The sequence below is a fragment of the Etheostoma spectabile genome, chromosome 5, assembly GCF_008692095.1.
Source record: "Etheostoma spectabile isolate EspeVRDwgs_2016 chromosome 5, UIUC_Espe_1.0, whole genome shotgun sequence".
Lineage (NCBI taxonomy): Eukaryota > Metazoa > Chordata > Actinopteri > Perciformes > Percidae > Etheostoma > Etheostoma spectabile.
In genome coordinates this window covers 8924199-8949226 of record NC_045737.1, presented here as the reverse complement: position 1 = coordinate 8949226, position 25028 = coordinate 8924199, and the positions used below count along the sequence as shown (strand labels likewise).

General features: G+C 40.0%; 2 protein-coding genes across 2 annotated transcripts; both read right to left on the bottom strand.

Moving 5' to 3' along the window:
- Positions 1-585: 585 nt before the first annotated feature.
- On the bottom strand, positions 586-15645 carry lnpep (leucyl/cystinyl aminopeptidase). Its single transcript, XM_032515898.1, is given in 21 exon segments — positions 586-3184; positions 3378-3459; positions 3566-3706; positions 4604-4765; positions 4971-5155; positions 5275-5431; positions 5589-5772; positions 5857-5945; positions 6039-6199; positions 6488-6507; positions 6510-6581; positions 6584-6620; positions 6794-6873; positions 8805-8943; positions 9517-9655; positions 9902-10092; positions 10258-10515; positions 10690-10801; positions 11938-12140; positions 12796-12890; positions 15199-15645. Coding segments are annotated over 21 exon segments (2667 nt in total). The 5' UTR covers positions 15227-15645; the 3' UTR covers positions 586-3052.
- Positions 15646-16155: 510 nt separating this feature from the next.
- On the bottom strand, positions 16156-24199 carry erap2 (endoplasmic reticulum aminopeptidase 2). The gene is made up of 21 exons (XM_032515669.1): positions 24104-24199; positions 23091-23464; positions 22808-22994; positions 22549-22718; positions 22288-22426; positions 22070-22204; positions 21854-21974; positions 21597-21751; positions 21401-21514; positions 21167-21298; positions 20711-20842; positions 20078-20146; positions 19818-19993; positions 19551-19630; positions 19268-19451; positions 18978-19134; positions 18697-18881; positions 18384-18545; positions 18037-18177; positions 17507-17588; positions 16156-16453 (listed from the first exon to the last, which is right to left on the bottom strand). The coding sequence occupies exons 2-21, from the start codon at positions 23258-23260 to the stop codon at positions 16307-16309; spliced, it is 2838 nt and encodes a 945-aa protein (XP_032371560.1). The 5' UTR covers positions 23261-23464; positions 24104-24199; the 3' UTR covers positions 16156-16306.
- Between the last annotated feature and the right edge of the window lie 829 nt (positions 24200-25028).

Sequence of the window (25028 nt, the reverse complement as noted above, 5' to 3'; positions counted from 1 at the left end):
TTTCAGTTGTTTAACATAAAAAATCCCTTTTATAAGTAGACTGATTTATTTATTTTCTTTTACACACTTGACATGAAATAACTATGGCTTTAAGTCCTTTTAAAAGATCATTCCCACAGCCACAACACACACATCCACAATTTGAGTAGTACAGTATGAGAGTCAGTACGCAAGTTTCTAGAAGAGCGAGAAAGACCCCTGGTGGTTCAACTGAGAAGCATCATCACCATCTCCACTGTGTTTAGGAAGTAGTTGTCATTGAGAGATCTTGCAGCTCGGCATTCACAATACATTTTTCAAAAGCAACAATCAACGTAAAAAATCATTTCTGGTCTCAAATGTGACAAAGTTTGGTGAAACAGGATGAGGAGGATTTTAAGCCTTTGATAAATGGTTTTTGTTTGGCTGTAGAGGTGATTTGGTGGTAAGTTGATGACCCAGCTTAAGGTTTCATAGGCTCCCTAGTACAGCGTTGTCTGAAGAAGCACCTTGCATTTTGCTCCCATCATTGCTCCAATCGTTTTGTATTGTGTCGTAAAAACAAAGTATAACAATAATATTTGTATTTCAATTGAAAAATCTAAATCTTCTGAAAACAATTTTTACTTATACTTTATTCACATGAAGAGTGACAGTTTAAAAGCATCTGCAGCATTTCATCCCAGTGCAAAAACAAAGACAATGGGATTGGGTTTACTGCACATGAGGTACTCTACTACAATCCTCTCATGAGACCGGCCTCGTAGCGGATTCACCAACTTTGACTAAACCTTGTACCTAAATGACATCAGCAACTCTTGTCTTTTAAAGCTTATCGCAACTAACTTCAAATGAAAGTTGTTTTCCAAATAAAAAATGATGAAACAACAAAGTCCCAGAGCCTCAATAAAGCTGATTTATTCATGTGATTGCGGTCAGCTGGAAAAAACGTGTCACTTTTTCACAATAAAACGGTATAGCCAGGACATAAAATATAAGGTGTATTTTAAAGGCATATTCTAAATTCTTAATGCATTATCACACTGTCTATAAAACTATGATGGACTGGATGACATAAGTGAATGGCAATACTGTTGATGATAACCTCTAGACAGATCTAAACTGCAATGAGATTCTTCAAAGTTATTACGACTTTGGTTTGGAATGTACAATTCTCTGTACTGTGATGCTTTATATACTGCAAACCTCCACACCTGGTGATGATGTAGACAGCCAGGCCTTCGATACACATGGTGTCTTTTTCCACCAGTCATCTCACTAAGAGAGTCTATGCTAGGCTTCCCTGTCTGGTCCACCTTGGATCCCACTCATCCTGGCAGCCACCAACTCCTACTGGTTGGTCGAACCAGTAGGAGTCACCAGTGCAGCAACGAACACATGGCCTTTTCAAAATGTTTCCCACCTGTGTGCGGTAAGGAGGTAACACTACAGGGAATTGAACCAACGTGTGTTGCCTTTGTGACAAAACATTTGGGGAAAAGTTTTTAAATAAATTAATATCTTAGATTTAGTGATTTTCTTTGAACAACCCTAACTCTACAATATTTACTCAGTCATCCTGAATATCGTGATGGTGATGGAGTGGATAAAGTAAGCAGTACCAAAATAAAGCTCAAAATGAGTGTACAACTTATTTAAATAAAATCTTGGAACAAAAGGTGGGAAAACATGTTTAGACACTCATTAAATAGCTAGGCTACTCTCCATTCTCAGGAGCAACACGACCAGTTAACATTAGAGTAACTTTAAACCTTCTGTATTTTTATTAGGCTGACGAACAGCTTACTGGACAGATTAGTCATGCCCAATTCAAATTTGTATTCTATACACTTTGTATCTTCAATACGCAAATTAGCCCTTAAAACACAAACAAATGTCCTCCATTAGGTAGTCTAATACAGTAAAAGTATTTGATCAAGATTCAATTCTATGTATACATGTATAGTCTTTACACTCTATATACACAACACAAAGCGAATCGTAAAATATCAAGTTGTTTAAAAGAGTACATCCAAAATCACAGGGGAAAACGCTGTAGGGTTGAGCATATTTACATAATAGTAATTACAAGTTTAAAAGCACTCTGTGTTAAAGGATGAGTCTGTACAGTGACTGCACCGCAGGCCAAAAGCTATCAAAATAAAACTGAACTAGCTAAACTAGGCATATGACTGGTAGAAGAAAGAAAAAAAAAGAAAAAAACATTTGGCTCCAGCGTGCTCTCACCTAAGACACATTGGTTGTGGATTTAAACCTGCACTGTTGTGCAGTACGCCATCTATTGTACACAGTGGGAAGGTTTTTTAGTACATTCAATTGATGCCAACACAAGTTTGGTATTTGAAGCAATCAATCAACCAACCTTCTAGCCAAACCATGACTAATATAGTAAATGCTTTCGGTTGCACGAGTAACTAGTCCAGATGGGCAGGCAGCAATTTTGTAACACGGCAATACAAGGTCAGTTTAACGCTAAGAATAATTCTTCTCTAAAGTACCGGTAATTTCAACCTCTTATCGCTGATAAATCCCTGACAGCTGCATCAACACATATCCAACGATTTGAGAGAAAGTCCTGGACCAACAGTACATACAGTACATACTCAGTAATGTTGACATTCCACATATTTCCTCTTTTTCAAGTGGCCATTACACAGCTTATAGAGTTAAGAGCCTGAGAGCAGGCTGAACACATGGAGTGTGGGTAAAGCATGATTGTCTGTTCAGGCATGAGGTTTAGATGAGAGTTGCAGAGGAGAGGTTTGGTCGACAGCATAAAGTGTGAAGAGTGTGCGTTTGCATCTGACAACTTCTTGTCAGACACATAATCAGAGCCACCCTGAGCTAGCAAACACAACTCACAATCAATCTCAGAAAATCTAACATCTTGTCCACCCAGGTAGAGCAAAACCTCTGGCTTTGATTAGTACTCTGGACCTCAATAAAAGGAGTTAAGAGACACAGTCCTTCAATAGTGCAAACACTGCTGTCGTCTTGACGAAACGCCCCAGGATCCCTGTCAGTGGGGCGGAGGCTGGATGGAGCGCCTCTATTAGAGACCTTGATGGAGCGCGGGCAGGTTTTTGTCCATCCAGCGCTGGTTCAGCCTGATGGTTTCCAAAGCTTCCTGCACACTCCTCATCTGAGAGCCGCGCTCCTTCAGACTGGAGAAGAAACCCTGAACCTACACAATACACCACACACACACACACACAACACACACACAACACAACACAACACAACACACATGAAATATTAGTCAGATCACTTGGCATAACATACTAAATGCCACCTGAATACCGGCAAAAGCAGGTGCACAAAACCTCAAATACGCGTGCGGCATAACTATATTGTGTAAACAAACATTAAAAACGTACTTGATCAAGATGCACCTGTGTGGAGAACTGAGAGGTGGCAGAATTGATGATTGTCTGGATGGCATAGGAGCCTAAAGGGAACCTACAGACAAAAACACTGATGCTGTTTCATCTTTTCATTTGTATGTGAAATGATCTTAAATGTACTCTCAGTGATAACTTATATGAAGCTGACCAGGACCACTTACTTCTCTATGAGGCGGTCCCAGTTCTCTTGTATGAAATTCCAGGCAAACAAGTAACCGGTGAAGCCGTTACACACAGTGCGGATGACCAAAGGCAACTCTTGTGTCTGAATGATATCCCCCCTCAGACCTGCCTTTAGAATCCTAGACAGACCATAATTAGTGTTCAAATGCTTAAATAAAAAAAAGTTATCACAAAAAAAAATAGTGTTCAAATGCTGTTCAGTGAAAAGTACATTTGTCAAGCCTTTTAATCACAAAAGGTGTTTCAGAATGAACACATTAAAAGAACAAAATGAAGGACTCAAATATCAATGACAAGAAAAAACAAAAAATGTTTTCATCACATCTCAAATATTGGAAATTTAGTAAATGGAATTCGCAAACAATAACCAAGATGAATGTGAAAATGCCAACTAAATATTTAACAGGGGGAAAGTTAAGGGTAACAGGTTACATTTAATTTGTACAATAATAGTAATATAATCATAATATCATGAGGAGAATGGGGATCTTTATGAGTTAGCATGGACCACATCAGGAACCAATATATTTTTACATAATGCCACATTTTGGTGCTATTTAAGTGGTCACTGAAAAACAGGTGCAACACTGTTGATTTAGCAAACTGTGTATGTTGCATCAAATGATCTGTTACTTGACTCAAACAGTTGGGGTCAAGAGACGTATAGGGTTTTGGTTCAGGTGTTTTATTGAATACAGCGTCTGGCTTGAGTTGAGTCCATGTTTGGTTAGAGTAATAGTAGTAACTGTAATGTATCAAGAAATTGTAGGATTTTGCCTCTCAGTGGACTTAAAAGGGAAATGCTTTGCACATTTAAAACAGTGCTGTTCTGTTACACACAAAGCATGTTCCAATAAAAGAAAATCTCACTTTGAACGGGTGCATTGGATGCTTCTCTCTTTAAGCTTTACAAATTACATGGACATGATCAGGTAAATGCATGCTGAATATATCATTGATGTAGAAGGAAATATGTGAACGCCTGATCCTGGCCAGAAGCAAACACAAACACTTACCATACTATACGCCTTGCATCCTGAGTGGATGCTAGGCCCCGTAGCATTTTTCGCTTCTCTGCATCATAGGTGTTGGTTTGGTACATGTGGAGCAAAGTTTCCCAACCTTCAATTGATTGAGCAGCTACACTGAATACGACTTGCTGCAGATCTCCTGGGATCCTTAAGAAAATAAAAAGATGCAAACAAATTTTAAGTTAAAAGTGCACCAAATTTCTGTTTATCGAATGTCACATTCCCCTGTCCCTGCTAAAGATAGTTTTTATCTATAAAAATATGTTTGGGCTACTCCTCCCACCCTGCTGTCACTGTCAATGTGACCCAGAAAAGGAACTCAAAAATAAAATGTGTGTTACACTGTACGTACCGTGAGGTCCCATTGGACTCGTCATAGTGTTTGAACAGGGCTTTGGCTTGCTGAGTGCAGTTTTCTTGATTCAGACTACAGGCTGACCCCAACAGGGCAGAGCGCAGCTCCTGTTTAGACACACTCTCCTCCTCTCCCCACGTTTGTTTGTCCATCAGAGAACCAAACAGATCCAAAATATAATGCTGTCATATGTAAAAAGAAAAAAAGAAGTCATTTTGTTAATGCAATGTAGCTGTACATCTTAGTTCCCGCAATGTAAGGTTACCTTTTTGTGTTTTTGTGTGTGTGTGTGTGTCCGTACCTTCATGCGGGCTACAAGACTGTCCTCTTGTCTTTTGTCAAGGAGTCGGTAGATTGCATTGAGCTGTGACAAGGCCTCAGTCACAGGAGAACTCTCAGTTTCATTTGACATGTACTTCAACAGGTTGAGGACATCGTAGAAGGACACATGTCCCAGTCTGTTAAAAAAAAACAACAACAGTGAGGGAGAAGAAAGAAAGGTGGAGAATGAAAGCTTTTTAAAAGTCAAATACAGAAATTGGAAAACACTCCTATGCTTCAGTTTCTCCTGTGACTGAACGCAAAAAGAACAACTATTTATGTTGTCCGCTATACCTGGAGAGAGCAAAGATGTTGTGTATAAGTGAGGCACGGTCCTCCTGTGCAAGAACATGGACGTTGCTGGACAAAGCATCTTGAAGAGCAGCCCAGCCCTCTTTTCCGTAGTGGACGATGTAGAAGCCTGTGTTTTTGTGGTTCAACTTCAGCCACTTTACACTTTCTGGTAACTCCAAAGTCCCTAAAAAAAACACAAAAAAACACATTTCACATTTGAAGTACTTCAGACTCTTGACATGTTAAAGGTTAAAACTTGGTGTTTTACCTGACTTGGTCTTCAGATTAAACATCTGTCTGCACTCAGAGCCCAAACTACAGTTCTCAGTTATGTACGTCACTGGAATATTCCACAAGCTAAAGAGAGTGCAAAATACAGTTAGCTGTTGGGTCTTGGTGTGTTTCTATGATCTGAGTTTGAGTGTGTGCGTGCGTGGTAATGTAACCCACCTGGAAGTATATGTGGCATTGTCAGACGTGAGCAAGAAGTGCTCCTGTGTGAGGGTCACCTGATCTCCCTTGCGGCTTACAGTGACCAATGGGAAGCCTTTCTGTGACGTCCATGAGCGCATCATCTCTGACACATTGTGATACTGCGCCGAGACAGAGACCTGAGGACAGGAAGACAAATCCTTTGACACATCTAGTCTGTGCAGAACAGTTAGGGTAACAATTCCAATTTAAACCCATATAAATATTACACAAAAAAAGATTGATAATGCAGCTCGTGATCAGCTGTCAAGCTTTTGCTGTCAGAAATATAATTGTAGCCACAGGGCTGATTGACAATACAAGGGAAAAAAACAAACACACACACAACACAACACACACCCACACGAACACACACACCCCAAAAACACACAAAACACACACACACACACACACACCAAACCCCACACCTGTGTAAGGCTGTTCCAGAGTCGTCAGTTTCCGTGTTTAACCCACTGAACTGTTTCGGGTTTACTGAATGTTTGCCCTTACTGAACTGTTCCCTGGCAGCCAGGCTTCCAACATCATGAGAATGGATGCGCCCTGGAAGACAAAGAAGCACAAAAGCACCCAAACAAGCATTACTAAAATTATAATTGAGTTTGAGGTCCAGTAGAGATATTTTTCTCTGAGCTTAACAGCTGGATATGGACGTCCAGTAACTTACTGTACATTTAATCTGTTTATCTACAGATATATAATTTTGAAAAGTGTACCTTCTCATAGGAGACGGAGTCAAACATCTCTTCCACCTGTTCGGGGATTATAACTCAGTTTGACACGGGGTGGAAGGATTACTGCATCTTGTCCAACTCTGAAGCGAACCCAACAAATTACCCTGGAAAACAATTAGGGTTTTCTGGAAGGCCAAAAGTAAGCACAGCTTTATTGCTTCAAATATGTTAGGCAGATGTTGAATCTAAAATCAAGTCTGCTTGGGAAGGCATCTGCAAGCGCATGTCTGCAGTAATGCAAAGCCTTGTTAGACACAGGCATTACCAGCTCATTGTTACCAAGTTTTTCCCAAAACCCCTGCAAAAACAACTCAGAGGGTAGATTAGGACTGATGTCATATATTTACTGCATCGCGCTTTCACAAAACACAGGCAAACACCCTACTGTGACGGCTCATGCTAGGGGGAGGCACTACTTGTTTTCAGAGGAGGCTGGTGGCCCACCAGCGGTGGTTTCCCTGAAAGTGGGATGAGACCCAGTTTTGCCATGGCTCCTGCTAGGAATCTGGAATGGCTACCAAATTGACAAAAAAGGCAGCATTTGGGGTGTGCGTAAAGAAAGATCATCGGAGGAGGAGAAAAAGCATGTCGTTTTCCCTTGTATGGAACGTGTAGTAAGATGTCCGATTCAAACCAGTAATGGGAAATTGCCTCCGAAATGCCGAAAAAAGCTGGCATCGGGACGGGAATTACTGAGTACAGGCACCGTCCCATACCACTAAACCCATTAAAATAGGAATCTATTGTCTGGTTGAGCCCGTTAGCTGGACACAGTTTTCTTCCCACTCTTAAATAGTTTGGGGGCCCGCTTTTTAGAGGGGCGAAGAAGAATGATCGGCCTAACCCTCCTAAAACAAGCTAGCATTAGGGGCATCATGTTGCCGTTTGGCAGTACTTAAAAGTGGACGTTCCCCGGCTTTAAAACGGGAACATGCACCCTATTCAAAGAAGCAATTTCAAGGGTGGACATGTGTGCAATTTCAACACAGCAACTTTAAATTTAAAAATTTGAAGACGCTCAAGCTAAGAGCCAACGAATTTACGGAACTAGGGGGAAAAAAAGGGCGAACTGGCAGCAGCAAACTTGGAAACTGCCTTAATGGGATAATTCCCCAAAGACGCCAAAAAGCAACACGATAACCAACAAGTTTTGGAATTTATTGTCGGGTTACCAACCCTCTGTTTTTGAAAATTTGGGATTCGCTTTCTTAATGGAGCATTTGAAGCCAAGGTACGTTTTGCCAGGGTTTTAAATATATCTCCGAAATGCGCTAAAACCCAATTTAACGAGACAGTTAGGGGGCACATTTCGTGTATGCTTGGGCTTTACCACGGGCATTTGGCCTCCGACGTGTTTCCCCATGTCTTTCTAAGTTTAACGTCCCCTGGTGGACACCAAAAGAGTCAAAAGTTTCCCCTCGAAGTGCGGAAATCCGACCCCCGGGGGTTCCATGGTCACATACGGCACATTTAATTGCCGAATCAATTGGGGGTTCTAGTAAATGGAAATCCCCAAGGCCCAAAGTCATGTTTTACATTTTTTTATGTTCTATTTAAAAATATATGCTCCCCTTGGTTATTAATTCATTTTAAAAAGGGGTTTTAAACTGAGCCAGGCCTTACCACAAGTAAAATTATGACTCATTTTTTTTTTTTTTTTTTTTAAAACCACTGGTAGGGTACCCTATCGGCCGTACCCCCAAGCAAGTATGGAATCGGGATCGGAGTAAAAAGTATTTGAACATCTCAACGTGTAGTACCTGTGTGTACTCACCTATTTTTTGGGGGGATAGAATATCAAAGAATTATTGTAGTATTCAGCAGCTTGAGGGTGAGCCCCGGGAAGTCATTTTGCCCTTCTGTCTGGCACAGAACCAGAGCCCATAGTACACATAAGAAGTTTTCAGCAAAAACAAACCCCATGAATACTAAATGAAAAATACAAATGTACAGCCTGCACTGAAAGCAAAAAGGACTTATCGTTGTGTCCGACCTACCAGAGTTTCAGAGACATTTTTGCTGTTAGGGGTGAAGTCAGCGACAATGAAGGCCACCAGGTAGGTGCTCATGTTAACACTGGTCTTTTCAAATTCATCTAGTATGAGGCCTTTGGGAAGCAGTGTGCTTTTAGCCTGAAACACAAAGCACACAGACAAGATAACTACCAACTAATAAATACAGCAATGCAGGCAAATGCAAGGGCATGGTCTGCTTAGTTATGCCTACAATAAAAGCATATGAGTCACAGTGGGGAAGAGGAAATACCCAAAGTTCCTCAAGACAAGAAGTGACGAGTATTGAAAATTCTGTCCATCTATGTGACACATGACATAATTGGTCAGCTGCAGTTGGCAATGTGTTGGGGAGCAGAGAATGGCACAAAGGCAAAACCTTTTCTAGGTCTTTTACCCCCCATTTGTGCCAGGGAACATGCCAAATTCTATTTTATTTTGGTATTTACTGCCGGCTAGAAACCAGTTGTATCACATTGAGCCTGTCAATACCAAACATATGTGCTAACCAAATAAGGCTAAAGACAGACACTGAAATAACCTGTTTCAAGCTTAATAGATAAAATATTATTCAATTATCAATTGTCCCTTTACATTTGCCGTATGTTCAGAAAGAATATTTAATTTGTGCTAAAGCCATTTAGAACACTGTATGAGGTGTTTCAACACTTGTTAGCATTAATGTTACAATACCTGAGGCATGTTGGAAAGAGTCATGTAGTTTTGTTTCCTGCTGATTTTAATCAGGAAGGTCGCCTTGAAAGCTGGTTCATCAAAGCAGGGAAAGGCTTTCCTAGCTGATAGTGGCTCAAATTGGGTTGCAGCTAAGACCCTGGTGGCAAGAGAAAGATGAGCATGATCATGCAAATTAGATGACTGCTGTAAAATCAGTTATCTAACTTGTCATTGTTTTATTTGCAGCACTGCTTTGTTAGTGTCTGGTCATGAGTTCTCAAAAGTCACACGATTAGCTTTGAAGACACACAATCCTCTCCATACAGGTTTTTTTTCTAAGTCTTACCTCTGCGTATTTTACAGCTGTTGCAAAGTACTTACACAGCCAGTAAGTCAAGTGTACCTTTTGATTCCAGCTTTATCAATGTATGAGCTGTTGTAGAAACCGTCATAGGTGTGTGAGAAGCTGGCTGAGTAATCCAGGGTCAAAACACAGTACTGGCCAGCCTTCATCTCCTCAGACAACTGAACAGCTATCTGCTGTTTGGGTTGGTACTCCAGGACAGTCACATCTCTGGTCTCCTGATCACCCAGCTGGAAGAGAGGAAGTATGAGTAAACAACTAGCAGACAACATAACCTAAAGCAAAACGTTTAAATCCTTACATAAAGTTACGTACATCTGATTAGACTGACAATTAAATCATCTAAACTCTAATTACACGCTGTCATTTGCACACAAAAAAACTTCATATCCCACCTTGAAGGTAGCTTTGGTGATGCTGAGATTAGCACTGTGTAAGACAATGATTTTGGTGTTGTGAAGCACAGACATGGTGATGACAGTGCGGCCGGTGAAAGTCATGTGGTCGAGGTCTGGGTTGAGGGTGAGGTCATAGCTAAGAGGACGTACACTACGAGGCAGCCGATACTGAGCCCATGGAAACAGTTTGCCATTTGTGGACAGAGGGTAAACTGGCTCGAAGGGAGTGGTCTTGTTGGTTTTTTGACAACCCGCCTGCAAAAGGAAGGAGGGTTGGGGTCAGCCAGAGAAATGGGTGCGCCAGAGAATTTCAAAAGAGAAATAATCTGACAAAGATTTTAATATAATGTGTCTAATAAGTCACGTTTAGTTTTTTTACACATGCTCACAAAAACCTACTTAAACTGATCTAGTGAATGTTTTTCTTACCTTGGTAAATGTGCATCCAGGTAAGAAGTAAAGCAGCATGGCCATGGAGGCCCCTATCACCAGGAATAACACACATACAACGGTGGTACGGGCTGAGGGTCGTGAACAAGACCTGAGACCAGAAAGAGCTTAACATTACTGACTTCGACTCATTTACAGATTCAGGGTGAAAAGGAGCAGCAGTGTTCAGGAAAAAGCTGTAGATGGTGATGCTCCGGGGGGACAGAAGCTATAAACATAAAGCTTCAACTTGGTAATCTGTTGCCGAGGAGACTAAAACCCTTGTCCATGCACATTTTTACTTTATCTGTGTCACTATCTCATGTAGGAATTGTAGGAACCTTGACTATATTTATTACGTAAGACAGGCAGTTAACATGATTTACTACAAAGAAGTGTTACTATCAAAAAGCCGGATCTTTTCAGAATGGTCATACATTTTTTTCTGTGCAGAAGACGATACTTAGAAAACACTTCCCTTGCCTTGATTGTTACGTGTGGTAATTTTGCAGGTTTCATGTGTGAGACAGGCATGATGTTTGAACACACCTTTTGATATTCATTCTATGCACTCAATTTTGAGTGAGGCAGGGCTACACAATGATATCAAAGAATTACTTTGTCAAATAATGGGATTGCATTCAATGGTTACTTTTGTTGGTCTGGGAATACCACTGAAAGGTTTCCTGAACAGTTCCAGATGGTTCCAGATGTTTTAGTCTATACTCATTTATATTGGGTTTTGTGATGGCTGGTTGTGTGATTTAAATTATATTTCATATTATATTAAAGTGCACTAACTATAATTTTTGGCTTCTTACTTAACCTAGATTCAGTCCATTAAGCTGCAATCGTGACAAAGTCTTGGAACGTAGCTTCAGTTTCAGGAAGTGAAAACATTTTTATTGAGCCCCAGAGATTAACCATGGCACTGTGCTTGCTAAGCATTTATTACTTCCATCTATAGTTACTAGCTGAACATGGCGTACTTATTTTAAAATGTGTTTCCTAACAATAAAAAAAGTAATTCAATATTTATTTCAAATAGAAGTTTTAGAAACTTAGTTAAAGTATTACAACACATCCACCTGATTTCAACATTTGTATATCGCCACACTCAAAGACTAATCACAGAAGCTTTGCACATGATATTACATGATAAGCACTGCTTTGAGATGAAAATCCCACAAGGCATACCTTGATTTTTTTTTAACAAAATACCAAACTGTAACATATTCAGCCCATTACCTGGGTGCAGCCTGTCTGGTGTAGGGGGAAGAGCTGGATCTGTGAGCAGAGCTACGGTTCATGAAGGACATGCCCAGCAGACGGGCTGAAGACTCGCAGTCCTCATCATCCTCGTCCATGTCATTCTCTCCCAGGCCTCGCACAAGCAACCGTGAGCTACGAGGCTCATATACCACTTCATCTGGGTCAAGAGCAGGAAACGTCTGCAGAGAGTGTGTACAGTGCACTCTTTTAAACGTTGCAGTGTTTCCCATATAATGTCAACAACTGGATTGCCTTCCCGGGTAAATCAATTAGCACAGGGTAATATGTGTGGAGGTGGTGAGGAGAGTGAGAGCAGAGACAGGAATAATGGAAAATAATAAGGACAGAATGGTCTGACAACAAATAGGGGACAACAAACAGGGCACAATCATAATGAATGGAGAGCATTAGGGGTGTTTTTTGTTAGGATTGTGGTTGATGCAGAAATAATCATCATCATCACTTTAGGAGAGGGTTTGTTGGGTGTCACACAGTGAGGGAGGACAGAGGAAGTGGAAACTACAAACTTAAGATCTATAGTACTTTGCTGATGAGGCTCAATGATACAGTATGTCTGTACTGACTAAATCTAAAAGAGGAAAAAGGGTCAGTGTAGCTCTAAACAGAAGGATATAGCATCGTCATGCCTAAAGCAAGTTCCTTTTTTACTAGAAGTAATTCTCACAGTTTTGACTAGATAGATAGATAGATAGATAGATAGATAGATAGATAGATAGATAGATAGGATAGATTGATTTGAGCCAGGATAGTAGGCTACTTTAAATAAAGACATGCATAGTACGCATTGAATAAGAAAACATGACATGAGCATACCGGAAATGCAGCGGAGTCTTTAGCCAAATCCACAACATCAGGCTCTTCTTCAAACATGCTGTTCTCAATCATGTTCCTCGGTAGGTTGGCTCGGTCTGCAAAACACAGAAATAGAGAAGTCAGATAGAGGATTCTTTAAAAAAAAAAAAAAGAAAAAAAAAAAGTGAGAGAGAACACAATCTAAATGATTATATACACTGACAAATTACATTATACGTTGATGTCAATGTATGTGCAGTGACTTTTGGAGTTTCAGAGTTTTCTACAGAAGAGTTGTGGCGACTAGCCATTTTTAACACAAAGGCTTATTATTGTCAACAAATGTGCAGGCAAATGAAACCTGGTTTAACAAAGCAGAGTGTCTTCAGTTTCCTGTTGGTAAAACTCCTAAAGCATTTCCTGGTACTTTGACCTACATGTGAGAAAGCTACTTTTCAATGCTGGTATATTATAAAATCTTTTATGACATAAATGGCTGTATTCCCTTCAAAGTTCATTCATTCAACTGAAGAAAATTAAGAAAAAAAACTAAAAACTAAGAATGCCCTCAAAAACAGAAAAAAAAAACAATACAATAAATACTCATCATCTGGCCCTGTCACATAGGCTACTACTTCGGTTTACAATTACAAATGCCTTTATTTCCACAAACTAACATGCATCTTCAGCAGCATGACAAGAGTTATGCCTTGCCTTACAAAATCCATGAGATTTTCTGGCAGCTGATTTCTCCCCTCAATAAATCTAAGTATTTCTTGAAACAATCAGAGGCATGTTCAACTTCCTAATTTAATAACAACAACAAAAGTAGTATAATGCTAAGCAATGTAAGTCTCCTGTTTTGTCTCACGTTCCATTCCATTCCATTCATTTACAGGCCTAAGACAATGCATTTTCAGTCTCAGTTGGTGATGGATTTAAGTGGAAAGCACAGAGAGACAGTCAACGCTTCCTGAAGACACAGTACCATTCAGAAAGAAACAATGGCACAATGGCTTTAGCTCCTCTAAAGAAAGTCCAAGAGCATGAGGTGAATTAAGTTTCATGGCTGTCCTGTACAGTGTTTTTATAAGACTGTATGGGCTGTCACCATGTCCCTGTCTGGACCACATTGCTGTGGTATGTATGTCTATTAATAGGCTAAGAGCTAAGCACTGGGTAAAGTGCAGAGGAGGATTTGATAAAAATAAAAAAGACCCATACAAAACACCTCAAACTTGATTAATAATGATTATCATATCTACTTCTAATTGTTGTGAGATTATGGTGACATTTATTTCATTAAAAGGATGTTGTGCTTACATGAGGGAGGCAGTTGATGAAATGGTTATAAGCCACACTACAAATGTGAACAACCAACTACTGTAATGCAACTACAGCTGCAGGGCATGTTCACCAGTTTACTGCACTCTTCCTGTTTACTCCAAACATTATGTCAACCATACAGATGAGTTACAGAAATATAGTTAAATATATGTCTGACTTTGACAGTTGTGTCCACTAATTCAGCCCAGGTAAAAACAGACAACAGATCAAATACATAGATGCAGAGTGCTGAACCACAATATTGTTATTGGTTGGTCATTCAAATCATGTGGGAAGGAAGCATCTACTTCTGTTTTGATATTATTATCTGATCTGAAATGTGATTGTGAAATGTAACTTTGGGTTTTACCAATAAATCACTAAGTCACAAAAACCAAGTAGGATTTAAAAACAGGAAGTCTAACTGATGTGATTTAATGATTGCTTCTTCCGGGTTTAAGGGTAGGAGAAAAACATTTTTCTGTGTGCACTGGGCTTTTTGTTTGTTTTAATAAAGCCATGGACAACATAGAGCCATATAGCAGAGGTCATAAAGCAGCTGGCGGCCTGAGATGAGTAGGACTTATCAGCTCTCCACACCAAGACAAAACATAGCTAGCTATTATCAAACCAACAGGCGGAAACTGGGCAACCAGCGCTGCTGTGTTTCATCTAACAACTTGAGTCTTAACAGTGACATATTCTCTTTCTGTCAAGACAGCCATTGTTTAAGCTGTTAGAAATGTGTTTTTGGATTTGTTCAGTTAACAAAATGTGCCATGAATAAACTAAAAGGTACACAGACATCCCATCCCGCGTTGTGATTAGAGTCGTGTGCGGTGAAATCTTATCATGCCGCTGCAGGACCGTCAACACACAGACACAGCGATTAAGTTTGCTTCTGAGAATCTCAACTGTAAAAGGGAAAAAGTCACTCAGAAATAAAGGCTTGGCTTAATGTCAAAAGTCAAACCCACCCCTCTCAACGTGTGTCCTAGGGTGACATTCATTTCACTCAGTGAGCTTTCTGCTAATGTCCTGTTACTAGTTATTAGCTGGCCTGCTGTAAGCTTGCTATTAATCTATTATCTTCCTTACCTGCAACGTTACTGTCAAATGGATCCATGGTAGAATATCTCAAACAGCTCCTCGCTTCCAAAACAAAGAAACAGGTTTACAGCAGCTCGACAGACGTGCTGTTTCTCTAGCTAGCCACACAGCAGGCTATACGGAGGCTTACAATAAATAGCAGCCTATCCTCACTGCTCTAACGTGAGCTACGTAGCTAGTAGCTAGCTTGGAACTAGCCAACTTCTGACAATTGTGACTGACTGAAAGACATTCAGTTAGCTTACGTTAGCTAATATCCATAACTTTAAAGACCATAGCTATAGACTAAAAACGTGAATGTGGCTGGATTATCTAAAAGAAAATCCAACCTTACACTAATAATATGTAAACAAATCTTCCTCTAACACGCTCGGTAAAAAAACGAAAACGCAAATGACACTTTCCTTCCTGCTCGAACAGTTGTTGACAACCGCCCATCAAATTATAATGCTGACATCTTATTGGATGTTACTACTAGGAGCGGGGCGGGCCATACGACACACGCTTTCACGCACGCCGAAAAACACGCACTTGAAATTTTTTTTACCTCACTTGGACATTGTATTTTCATAGTCACGACAGGGATATTAAGTAATCTAACGGGTCTTAGTTTAACCCTAAAACCAAGTCTGAACCCTCTAATAAATAGTTTAAATGACGAAAAGCTGCAAACACTCTTTTTACTATACTTGTGAGGACATACTGTTTATCATGCATTCCCTGCTGGCCAACGTTAACTTTTTTTTTTTTACCATAACAAGGTATAAAATCCTAAATGAAATACTTTAATACAATGAATACCAATTACACGTACACAATGGATTTAACACAATTTTGTGTTTTGGTTAATACAAAGGTGCATTTTATTACTTTTACTGTATTGTCTATTTGGTTCTGAGCTGCCAGTTCTACCAATTACATTTAACTTATAATAAATAAGTCCCCTGAAAATTTACAAAACACTCTTTAATATACCAAACTGTTAACTCTTTAGTTATAATGAGCACAATACAAATAGCAAATAAAAACACAAATTCAAAATTCAAAATATTCCCTTGTTGCATTTGTCAACCACAACTTCTCTCTCTGCTGTCTTTCACTTCATTTGCTTGCCCAGCCAGTTTCTCAGATTCTCGAGGTTTCTCTCAAACCAGCGAACATTTTTCTGCACGTTGTCCAGGGCAACCTGAGTAGCTCTCAGCTGAGATGCTTGCTCTTTGATGGACTCAAAGAACAACTGCACCTGAGAATCAAACGCACACATATATTAACAAAAACACATACATGCATACAATTGAAAATTAGACCAATTTCAGCTAAAAAAAAACCTACGACAGGTCCTTCATTCCAGCAGCATTAGACTCTATAAAACATTGTAATGTAGCACTGCTAACTGATTCTGCTACAAGAGCCACCACTGGACAATATTCTGCACTATGCATATTTATTTCTTTATTATTCTGTGTCACCTCCTACTTTGCAATATGGCATTTCTATTCATCCGCACCTTACTCATCTGTATATCTGTGTATGTATACTGTCTGTTTATATTTGTGTTATTCTGACGTGTGTTAATTTTTTTGGAGCTGCTGTAATTAAGGAATTTCCCAATGTGGGATTGATAAGTCTATCTCATATTATTTTATAGTCACCATTATGTTTGCAACAAGACAGGCACACATTTGCTGATGCTTGTGTTTTTTTTAGATATAGCACTATTTTACAAGTGAAGACCATTAGAATTCCGTAGGATAGTACAAATGCAAGGACAAAACATGTTGTGTTTTGGTCAGGTTTTGGTTTTAACATCACTGTTAGTATCTTGCTCATATTGCAAATGCCAGCCAATGCCAACAGCATAAGAAATACTGGTGTTAGAAAAATTACGTTATTAATGTACTTTATACATATATACTTTTTCTCCGATCAGTGTTAAAACTGTTTGCATTACTGTAGTTGACATCTGGTCTCTGGGAACCACTGTCTTGTCCTTGTCTTGAGCGCGGTGTGACGCTGGGAAAAGAACATGCACCCCTGGCCTGTGAGAAACTGTAAATATTACTGCTTTGTTGTGACTGCGTGATTTATCTCATTCCACATTGTATTACAAAGGCTGCTGTAGAAAGCTTTTTCGTCATTTTCTGTACTGATGCTGTGAGTACTGTAAAACTGATTCTACTTGCAAGTAAACAAACTTTATTATAATTTCAGTGGTTCCTGTCTATTCTTGATAATGGAATTATTCCAACAACTGGTAATCTCAAATGCCTAGTTCAAGATGTAAGAGAGCATTTACTTCAGTGAGGTCCTCTGGAGATGAAAACTGGCCTGTGGTGCCAATGATGATGTTTCTAATACAAAATGATCCCAACTGGAACCTACAGAGCAGAAAGAAAACAGAGAGGACACACACAGATTAATATAATTTCCTACATATACTGTACACACACTGTGATTTAGGGCGGTCATAGGCTTGCATTGCCAGACCTATTTCCATAGCGCTGTGGGGCGGACATTGTTGTGGAATCAACTACCCATTGTGTTGCTTTTGGTAAATTCAGGTCCGTGATATATCAGCAACCTGTCCCTTTTTATTGAACAGCATGGATCCACTAAAAAGACAGGACTTCTTGTTTTACACAAAGTTTTTGCATCCAACTCAGAACACCAGCTTAATGAGTAAATGTCACTTTGTGTGTATATACTGGGTAAGATATTATTGTTATGCTTTAAAAAGGTATGGAAAACATAGCATTTTCATAGCATCATTCATTACTTATTTGACTTATATTGTGATTTGCAATTCCTCCGTTATGTTGTACTAACTTTTGAACTAGTGTGTCCCAGTTCTTTTTGACAAAGTCCCAGGCAAGGTGATGTCCTCGCGGGTTTCTGGCCACCATCAGAATGAGAGTGGACAGGTCCTGGGATCGAATCACCTTACCTTCAAGACCCAACTCCAGCAGTCTGCAAGCAAAACACACAATATAACCTATTTAATTAGCGCCATATTATCTGTCATAACTTTAAGAGCCTACAATGAAAGTTGTTAAGCAAATCTGTCACATGGACACAGAATAAATATCGGCTCCAGTTCTTTGATACAATACCCAATGTTTGCCACACGGTGGCAGCATTCACTGTATGAAACATGTATTGGTGATGAACTGTACCTGTGTAGTTTGTTTGTGTCTCTGCTGCAGGTCAAGGCAAATAGGATTTTGCTTTTTTGTGCTGCAGAGAGGGAGATGTTGTATGTATGTAAGAGTGAAGCCCAGCCGTGGTCATCCCTAGCTCCAACTGCAAACACTGTTTCTGCCACATCAGTTGGCAAGCTAGAAGTAGAGATACGCACATCAGAGACATGATAAAATATAAAATTACACGGTCCAGTCCAGCAAAGCAAATAACTGCTGTTTATGTGACTTATAATAGCGGTTGTTGGCTGATAACAATGAGTGTTAAAATATAATTTAGACGACATACTTGAGTGTACCGTTGGACTGAAGCCAGTCTTTGAAGCTCTGATGTGCCTTTTTCAGACAGGGAGGGTCATCCAGGTGGCAAGCCAGTGACAGGACCTCTGACCTCAGTCGTCGCTCGGACACAGAGCCCCTGTCGCTCCATGTCTGCTGGTCAATGACCGTGCGGAAAAATCGCAGGATGTACATCTGCACACAGTGAAACAGCATCTTGTTAACTTAAACTGCATTTCATATTGACATTGGCATAAATATCTATCTAAATGTGCACTCTAGTCTTCTTACCCCCAGGCTGCTTCTTAAATCAAACTCATTCCTTTTCTCAATCATCCGGTAGAAGGCCTCTAGATAGCCCAGTCCTTCGAGGAGAGGCACATTGTGTGTCTCCAATTGCAGGTAACCAATCAAGTCTAAGCCTTGATTGATCGGCAGATAACCTGCCCTTTGGAGACATACAAGAATATTTAAAATGTTAGATGCTATTTAAGGTGGGACAATTAAAGCCGTTTTGTTTAAGTCACTGTCTGTCTTGTTGTCTCACACAAACCCACAAACATAGACACACAGATGCTTACGTGACCAATTGAAAGACGTTGTGTATCAAGTGAGTCCTGTCTTTGTAGCTCAGCGCAGTGTGGTTTTTCCTCAGTAGTTTTGCCATCTCGTCCCAACCACCGTCCTCGTAATGAACCACATAATAGCCCGTCATGTCGGTGTTTACTTTCACCCAGCTGACTTCCTCTCCTATATGTATACTATCTAAATGAGACATGAACAACATAAGAGAGGATAGAAAACAATATAATATAAAGAAGATATGCATGAATTATATTTAGCATGTTCTCTCTTCCTGGTTACCTGTGTGTGTTGTCATCAGGTGTCTGTGAATGGTGTTGGAAGCATCTGTCTGGTATGTCAGAGGGATATGCCACAGGAAACTAGACAAGAGAGTATCATTTAAAAATGTAAAACCTCAAGTTTAAACCCGAGAGTGACCCCAGATTAAAAGTATAAATGGGCGAGTTGCTGCAGGGGCAAAAACAGAGTAGAAGAGCAATGTACAGTGTTATTAGAAGAGTAAACTAAATAATAATTTAAAAAAAAACTGTACAAGTAACTGCTCACCCCTGTTGCAATGTGGACCAGAGAGTGTCCGAAGGCAGCACTGTCCTCAGAAAGCGGTCCTGTCTAAGCAGCAGACGAGGCCCCTTCCTAGTTACGGTTACCAGAGGAAGACCTTTCTGCAGAGTCCAAGTGTTCATCATGGCTGTCAGGTCCAAGTGTTCCCCTGCAAACAGGTACTGTAGGAGACAATCGGTGATCACTACATGTGACCACACCACGTCCCAAGGTTATGTGATAGAGAGGTCTGTGAGTTTACTCACTGCATTCTTGAAGGCCTGGCTTCTGCTGTAACAATGCTTTCCTGAGATGAAGTCCTCCTCAGAGCATGTCTTGAAAACAACAACAAAATTACAGCTTAACATTGTACATCATGTTTAAAAATGTAAAATCTTCCTGCCTTGAAGGCAGCTGTTTAATTAAATTCCAATTACATTTTTTACAAGATAGTCCAATTTACTATGAGAGACTTTAAACGTGCTTGAGATGGGTACTCCATCACTATGGACACCTCTTCTGCTTTATTTTTCGTTAATGTTTTGTTATCGATGCATGGCACAGTGTATACTTTTACAATCATTTACATTTTAACTTCTGGCAAAAGATAACATAACTTTAATGGCTATAAATCAGACTACTGTTCATTTTGTTGAATTACTTAGTGTAAGCAACTTTCAAGTCTCAGCAAAATTGATTTATGCACCACAACGGAAGTAATGGGAAACAATGACTGTCTGATAGGAGGGAAAACAATTAAAAAAATTCTAAAACAATACAGCATCCAACATGAAATGTTTAACAAACTATACCAGATTACAGATACATAAATAATAATAATTAATAAAATCAAATATCAAAGGACTACATAGTAAAAGAATGTAATTTGTGTTTTTTACAACGGCTAGGCTGTCCCACAGGTCCTGGTTGTGTGCATTTCTGTAGCTGTATTTGCGGAGGTACCGTACTATCCCCCGCTGAAACACATCATCTGTCAGAAAGTGTCGCAGCATGTGCAGGACACATGCTCCCTGGTGGGAAAGAGAATTACGCTTTATTTAATCAATGAGCCATGACAGGTTATGCTGTAGGTTATTCTTCAAAGAAGTTTGAATTTTAGTCATAAATGTGAAAACGATCAGATTTTCTGTTACGTTATCATAATAAAGAAATTGATAGTTATGCAGTCACACAGGTGTGCTTATAGATAGAGACATAGATTTGTTGTATTTATCCCCTGATTTTGTCGTTAATACATTTTCACAGATAATATCCTCATATTGAATTGTCATTATCAGTTGAGTAACCCATTTTGTGAATGAAGCTGCACCACATGTGTGAGACTGAAAGCATACTTTGTCATAGGAGACTGAGTCAAACATCTGTTTGATCTGAGTGGGGTTCTCTGCTGGGCTGGATATTGGCCTGGAAGAGTTCAACGAATCATGACCAACTGCTGAAAAACAAGTATGCAGAAGATATTCCTCCTGCAAAAATGTGCACAGAACAGGATCATCAGTACTAGGCTTGATATGAATTTACCACTATTAATCAATTAAGTTGATTCTCAGATTAAACAAAGCATGTACCACTTTGAGGTCGGGGTAGGTGGCCTCGACTGAAATGTACTCCATGTATCTGGCAAATCCTTCATTCAGCCAGATATCGTTCCACCACTCCATGGTCACCAAGTTACCAAACCACTGCAGGCAAGACATGTAATGATTTGACTACTTAAGCTAAACAAACACTTAATCCTGAGTACAGATAGTATCACACTCTCACCTGATGTGCCAGCTCATGGCCGATCACCATAGTGACCCAGAGTTTATCAGAAATGGAGGATGTGAGAGGATCAAAGAGAAGGCTGGTCTCTCTGTAGGTGGTCAGACCCCAGTTCTCCATTGCACCAGACTGGAAATCTGGGATGGCTATCAGATCTGAGAGAGGGAAAACACAGGTCAGGGTACAGAAAGTGGCAGGTTAAAGAGGGGAAATGACAATTGTTAAAAGTAGTTAAAGGAAAACTGAACAAAGGGTACCTTGTTTGGGTAGAGGATAGCGAATGTTGAAATACTCCTCGTAAAAGTCTAGCATTTTGACAGCAACCTCCAGGGCGTAGCTGGTTTGCAGCCATTTCTCAGGGGCGGCATAGATGGACACCTACAGACACAAAACAAAAACAAAAATGTGTCCCTGAGAAAGAAATATTGGTGGCAAGAAATAAAGAGCTTTAAATATCACCAGGGGGAACACACCTGCACCCCAGAAGAGGTTGTTGCCGTGACCGATTTAAAGTCACAGATGACAAAAGCTACGAGGTATGTGCTCATCTTTACACTTGCATCAAACTGGTCTTCAAGCAGGCCATCGCTTACATCAACTGTTTTGACCTGAAATACACAAAGAATTTATTGCAGCCATTTTACACACACATTTGAACATGTGTGATAACTAGCATAGATGCTACACTCACTACAGGCATATTGGAAAGGGAAATGAACTCTGGACTCCTCCTGATCCGTACGGAGAATTTGGCTTTGAAACTCGGCTCATCAAAACAAGGGAATGCCATCCGAGCACTTGTGGGCTCAAAGTGAGTTGAAGCTAAGATTCTGAAAAGAAACATCAGCAGATACTTATTGTATTGAATAGAAAGTGGACTATTGAACTGTAGTTGGAACCACCAGTAAGATCCTTTACTAAGCTTGCTGTGAAACAATGTATCTGGTCTTACCTGGTCTCTCCGGCGCTGGTTCTGTAGTGGCTCCTGTAGAAGCCATAGAAACCGTCGGCAAGTTCTGCCCCAAACTCAATATACAGAAAGTACTTTTGTCCACTGCTGAGCACCCTGGGAGAGAAAATGCCAATCTGCTCATGGGAAGGGTTATGAAGAACTGGAAGAACCTACAACAGGAGAAGATGGAAATAAGTTTGGTCTATTGTAGGTAACAATGACAACTAAGCTGTAATAATAACTGCTCTGCATTTACTACCTGGTCAGACAGATGAGCATGGTTCTGGTCCACTATGGTGGCCTTGGAGATCTGCAGGCCCTTGCTGTGTAATACAACCCAGTTTGTATTGTTCTGGACATCAATCTGGATCTTTACAGAGCCAGTGAAACTGAGACTTGTGAGGTTTGGGTGCAGGAAGAGGTGGTAGTGAAGAGGAATGATGTACCTGAGATAAAGAAACATGTTTTAATCTATGATTCAAAAGATAGAGGTCTTGTTCATCTCTTGGATACGGCTGTTAAAAAACTAGTGTGAAGGGTACCTTGGCAGACGAAGACGGCTCCAAGGGAAGGACAGATTACCAGTACCCAAAGAAGACTGTTCTCCTGCAGGGTGAGGAGGGCTTGACGCCTGTTGTGAACGCTGGGTGGGCTGAGACCCAGCCAGAGACATGTGGAATAGAGACAGCACTAATATCCTAACCGGGACCATTGTAGAGGAAATGTTTTTTTTTTTTTTTAAAGCTAACCGTGTAACAGGTTGGCAGCTTGTATTGAACTTGGTCAAATCACAAACATGAGGAGCAGTGAAGGATCGCCTGATGTGAGTGTTGAATTCCTGCTGGGATGATTTGTCCAGATGTCGCGCTATCAGAATATGGCTGAATCATAAATGTTTGGATTTTTTCTCTTAAACCTGAAAGTCATAGAGAAGGATTAGGAACGCACCACATACATTTCTTATTAAAACACGTATACCACTGTTCTTTATGTGTTCTTCTAGAGTCCAATCAAAAATGTTTAAATTGACTGTGTCTTACCACTAATGTCTTCCGGCATTATAGTTGTGGTTAAGGTTACTTATTTTCACAGTAAACCCTTGGACATGCCTTTACTACAACTTCTAATTGTTATCCATGCTTCAAAATAATTCCTCTCCCACAAATGTAACCATATTTTGCAATGTAGCAAATCTGTTCCTACCTACAATAAGGGTTTATGTTTGACAAAGGGACCGTTTTGAGTTTTAGGCCCTCACCACAGCACAGCCTGAAGGAGACGCAAACATGTGATAAATGAACCACATGATTTTCCATGCGGACAAAACAAGATGAGGACACAGCTATAATAGAGAGGTGACAACAGCTGCAGGGGCATTACTGCAGTTCAAATCAGGCTGCATAGGCAGTAGTTGTGCTTTACCATGCTGATTATGACAGATTATGTTAGTTACAACAGAAATGTAACTAACTGCGGACTTCTTATAAAGTTACACTTAGCTAAAGTAATGCTCATCTTGTATCTGCATGTTTTAACAGAAATCATAAACATTTACCTCGATAAATTTTTAGCTTCCTCATCCTTCCCTCATGTTCCTGATGCTGAGTTTCACTTTCTCTTATTAGCTCCCGCCCAGTGCTGAAAAAACTGCCGTGTGTGTGTGTGTGTGTGTGTGTGTGTGTGTGTGTGCAGGTGTACCCTACAAGAGTGTTTCCTAATGTTCTGGGTGTGTTGTCTTACCTCAGATCTAACAGCCAAATGCAGGTGGGTCTCCAGTTATTCAAATTTACTGACTTTCTACTGTCCACATTACTGTCCTGAGTTTGTCCTCTTTATGAATGCAGATCAAATGCAGTCCAAACTGTGTTACAGCTCTCTTTTTCTCCCTCTGTGTGGGTTTGTGTGTGTGTGTGTGTGTGTGTGTTTGTGGTGGGGGGGTTCCATTGTTAGTAAGGTCACAACAATGTGACATGTTAATCCCCCATAATGCAATGCTCCTGGCAAAGGCAAACAACATGTCCCCATTTCACACACTCACAAATACATAAGTGTGTGCACACACAAACACACACACACACACACACACACACACACAAAAACATAGAGAGAGAGAGAGAGAGAGAGAGAGAGAGAGAGAGAGAGAGAGAGGCAAGGCAGTTATTACTCTAGCTACTATAACTATAAAGCAGACATGGCTGAGCCATCCAGGGGTCTATTTTACCTTCCCATCATCTACTTATGGACAGGTAAGAGCTTTGAATTTCTAACGAATGATTATGGTGCATATTCTGAATCAACGTGCGGGAAAATTCAACATCACTATTTGAAGATATTCATAAATAATCAAAATATCTACTTCTCAGGTAGACTTTTTGTTTTTTGTTTAAAACACGGCTATGTTGTTTGAGTTCATTCATGAGGCTGATTCAATATTATTCATAAAACCAAAAATCACAAATTTACACTATATACAACACCTT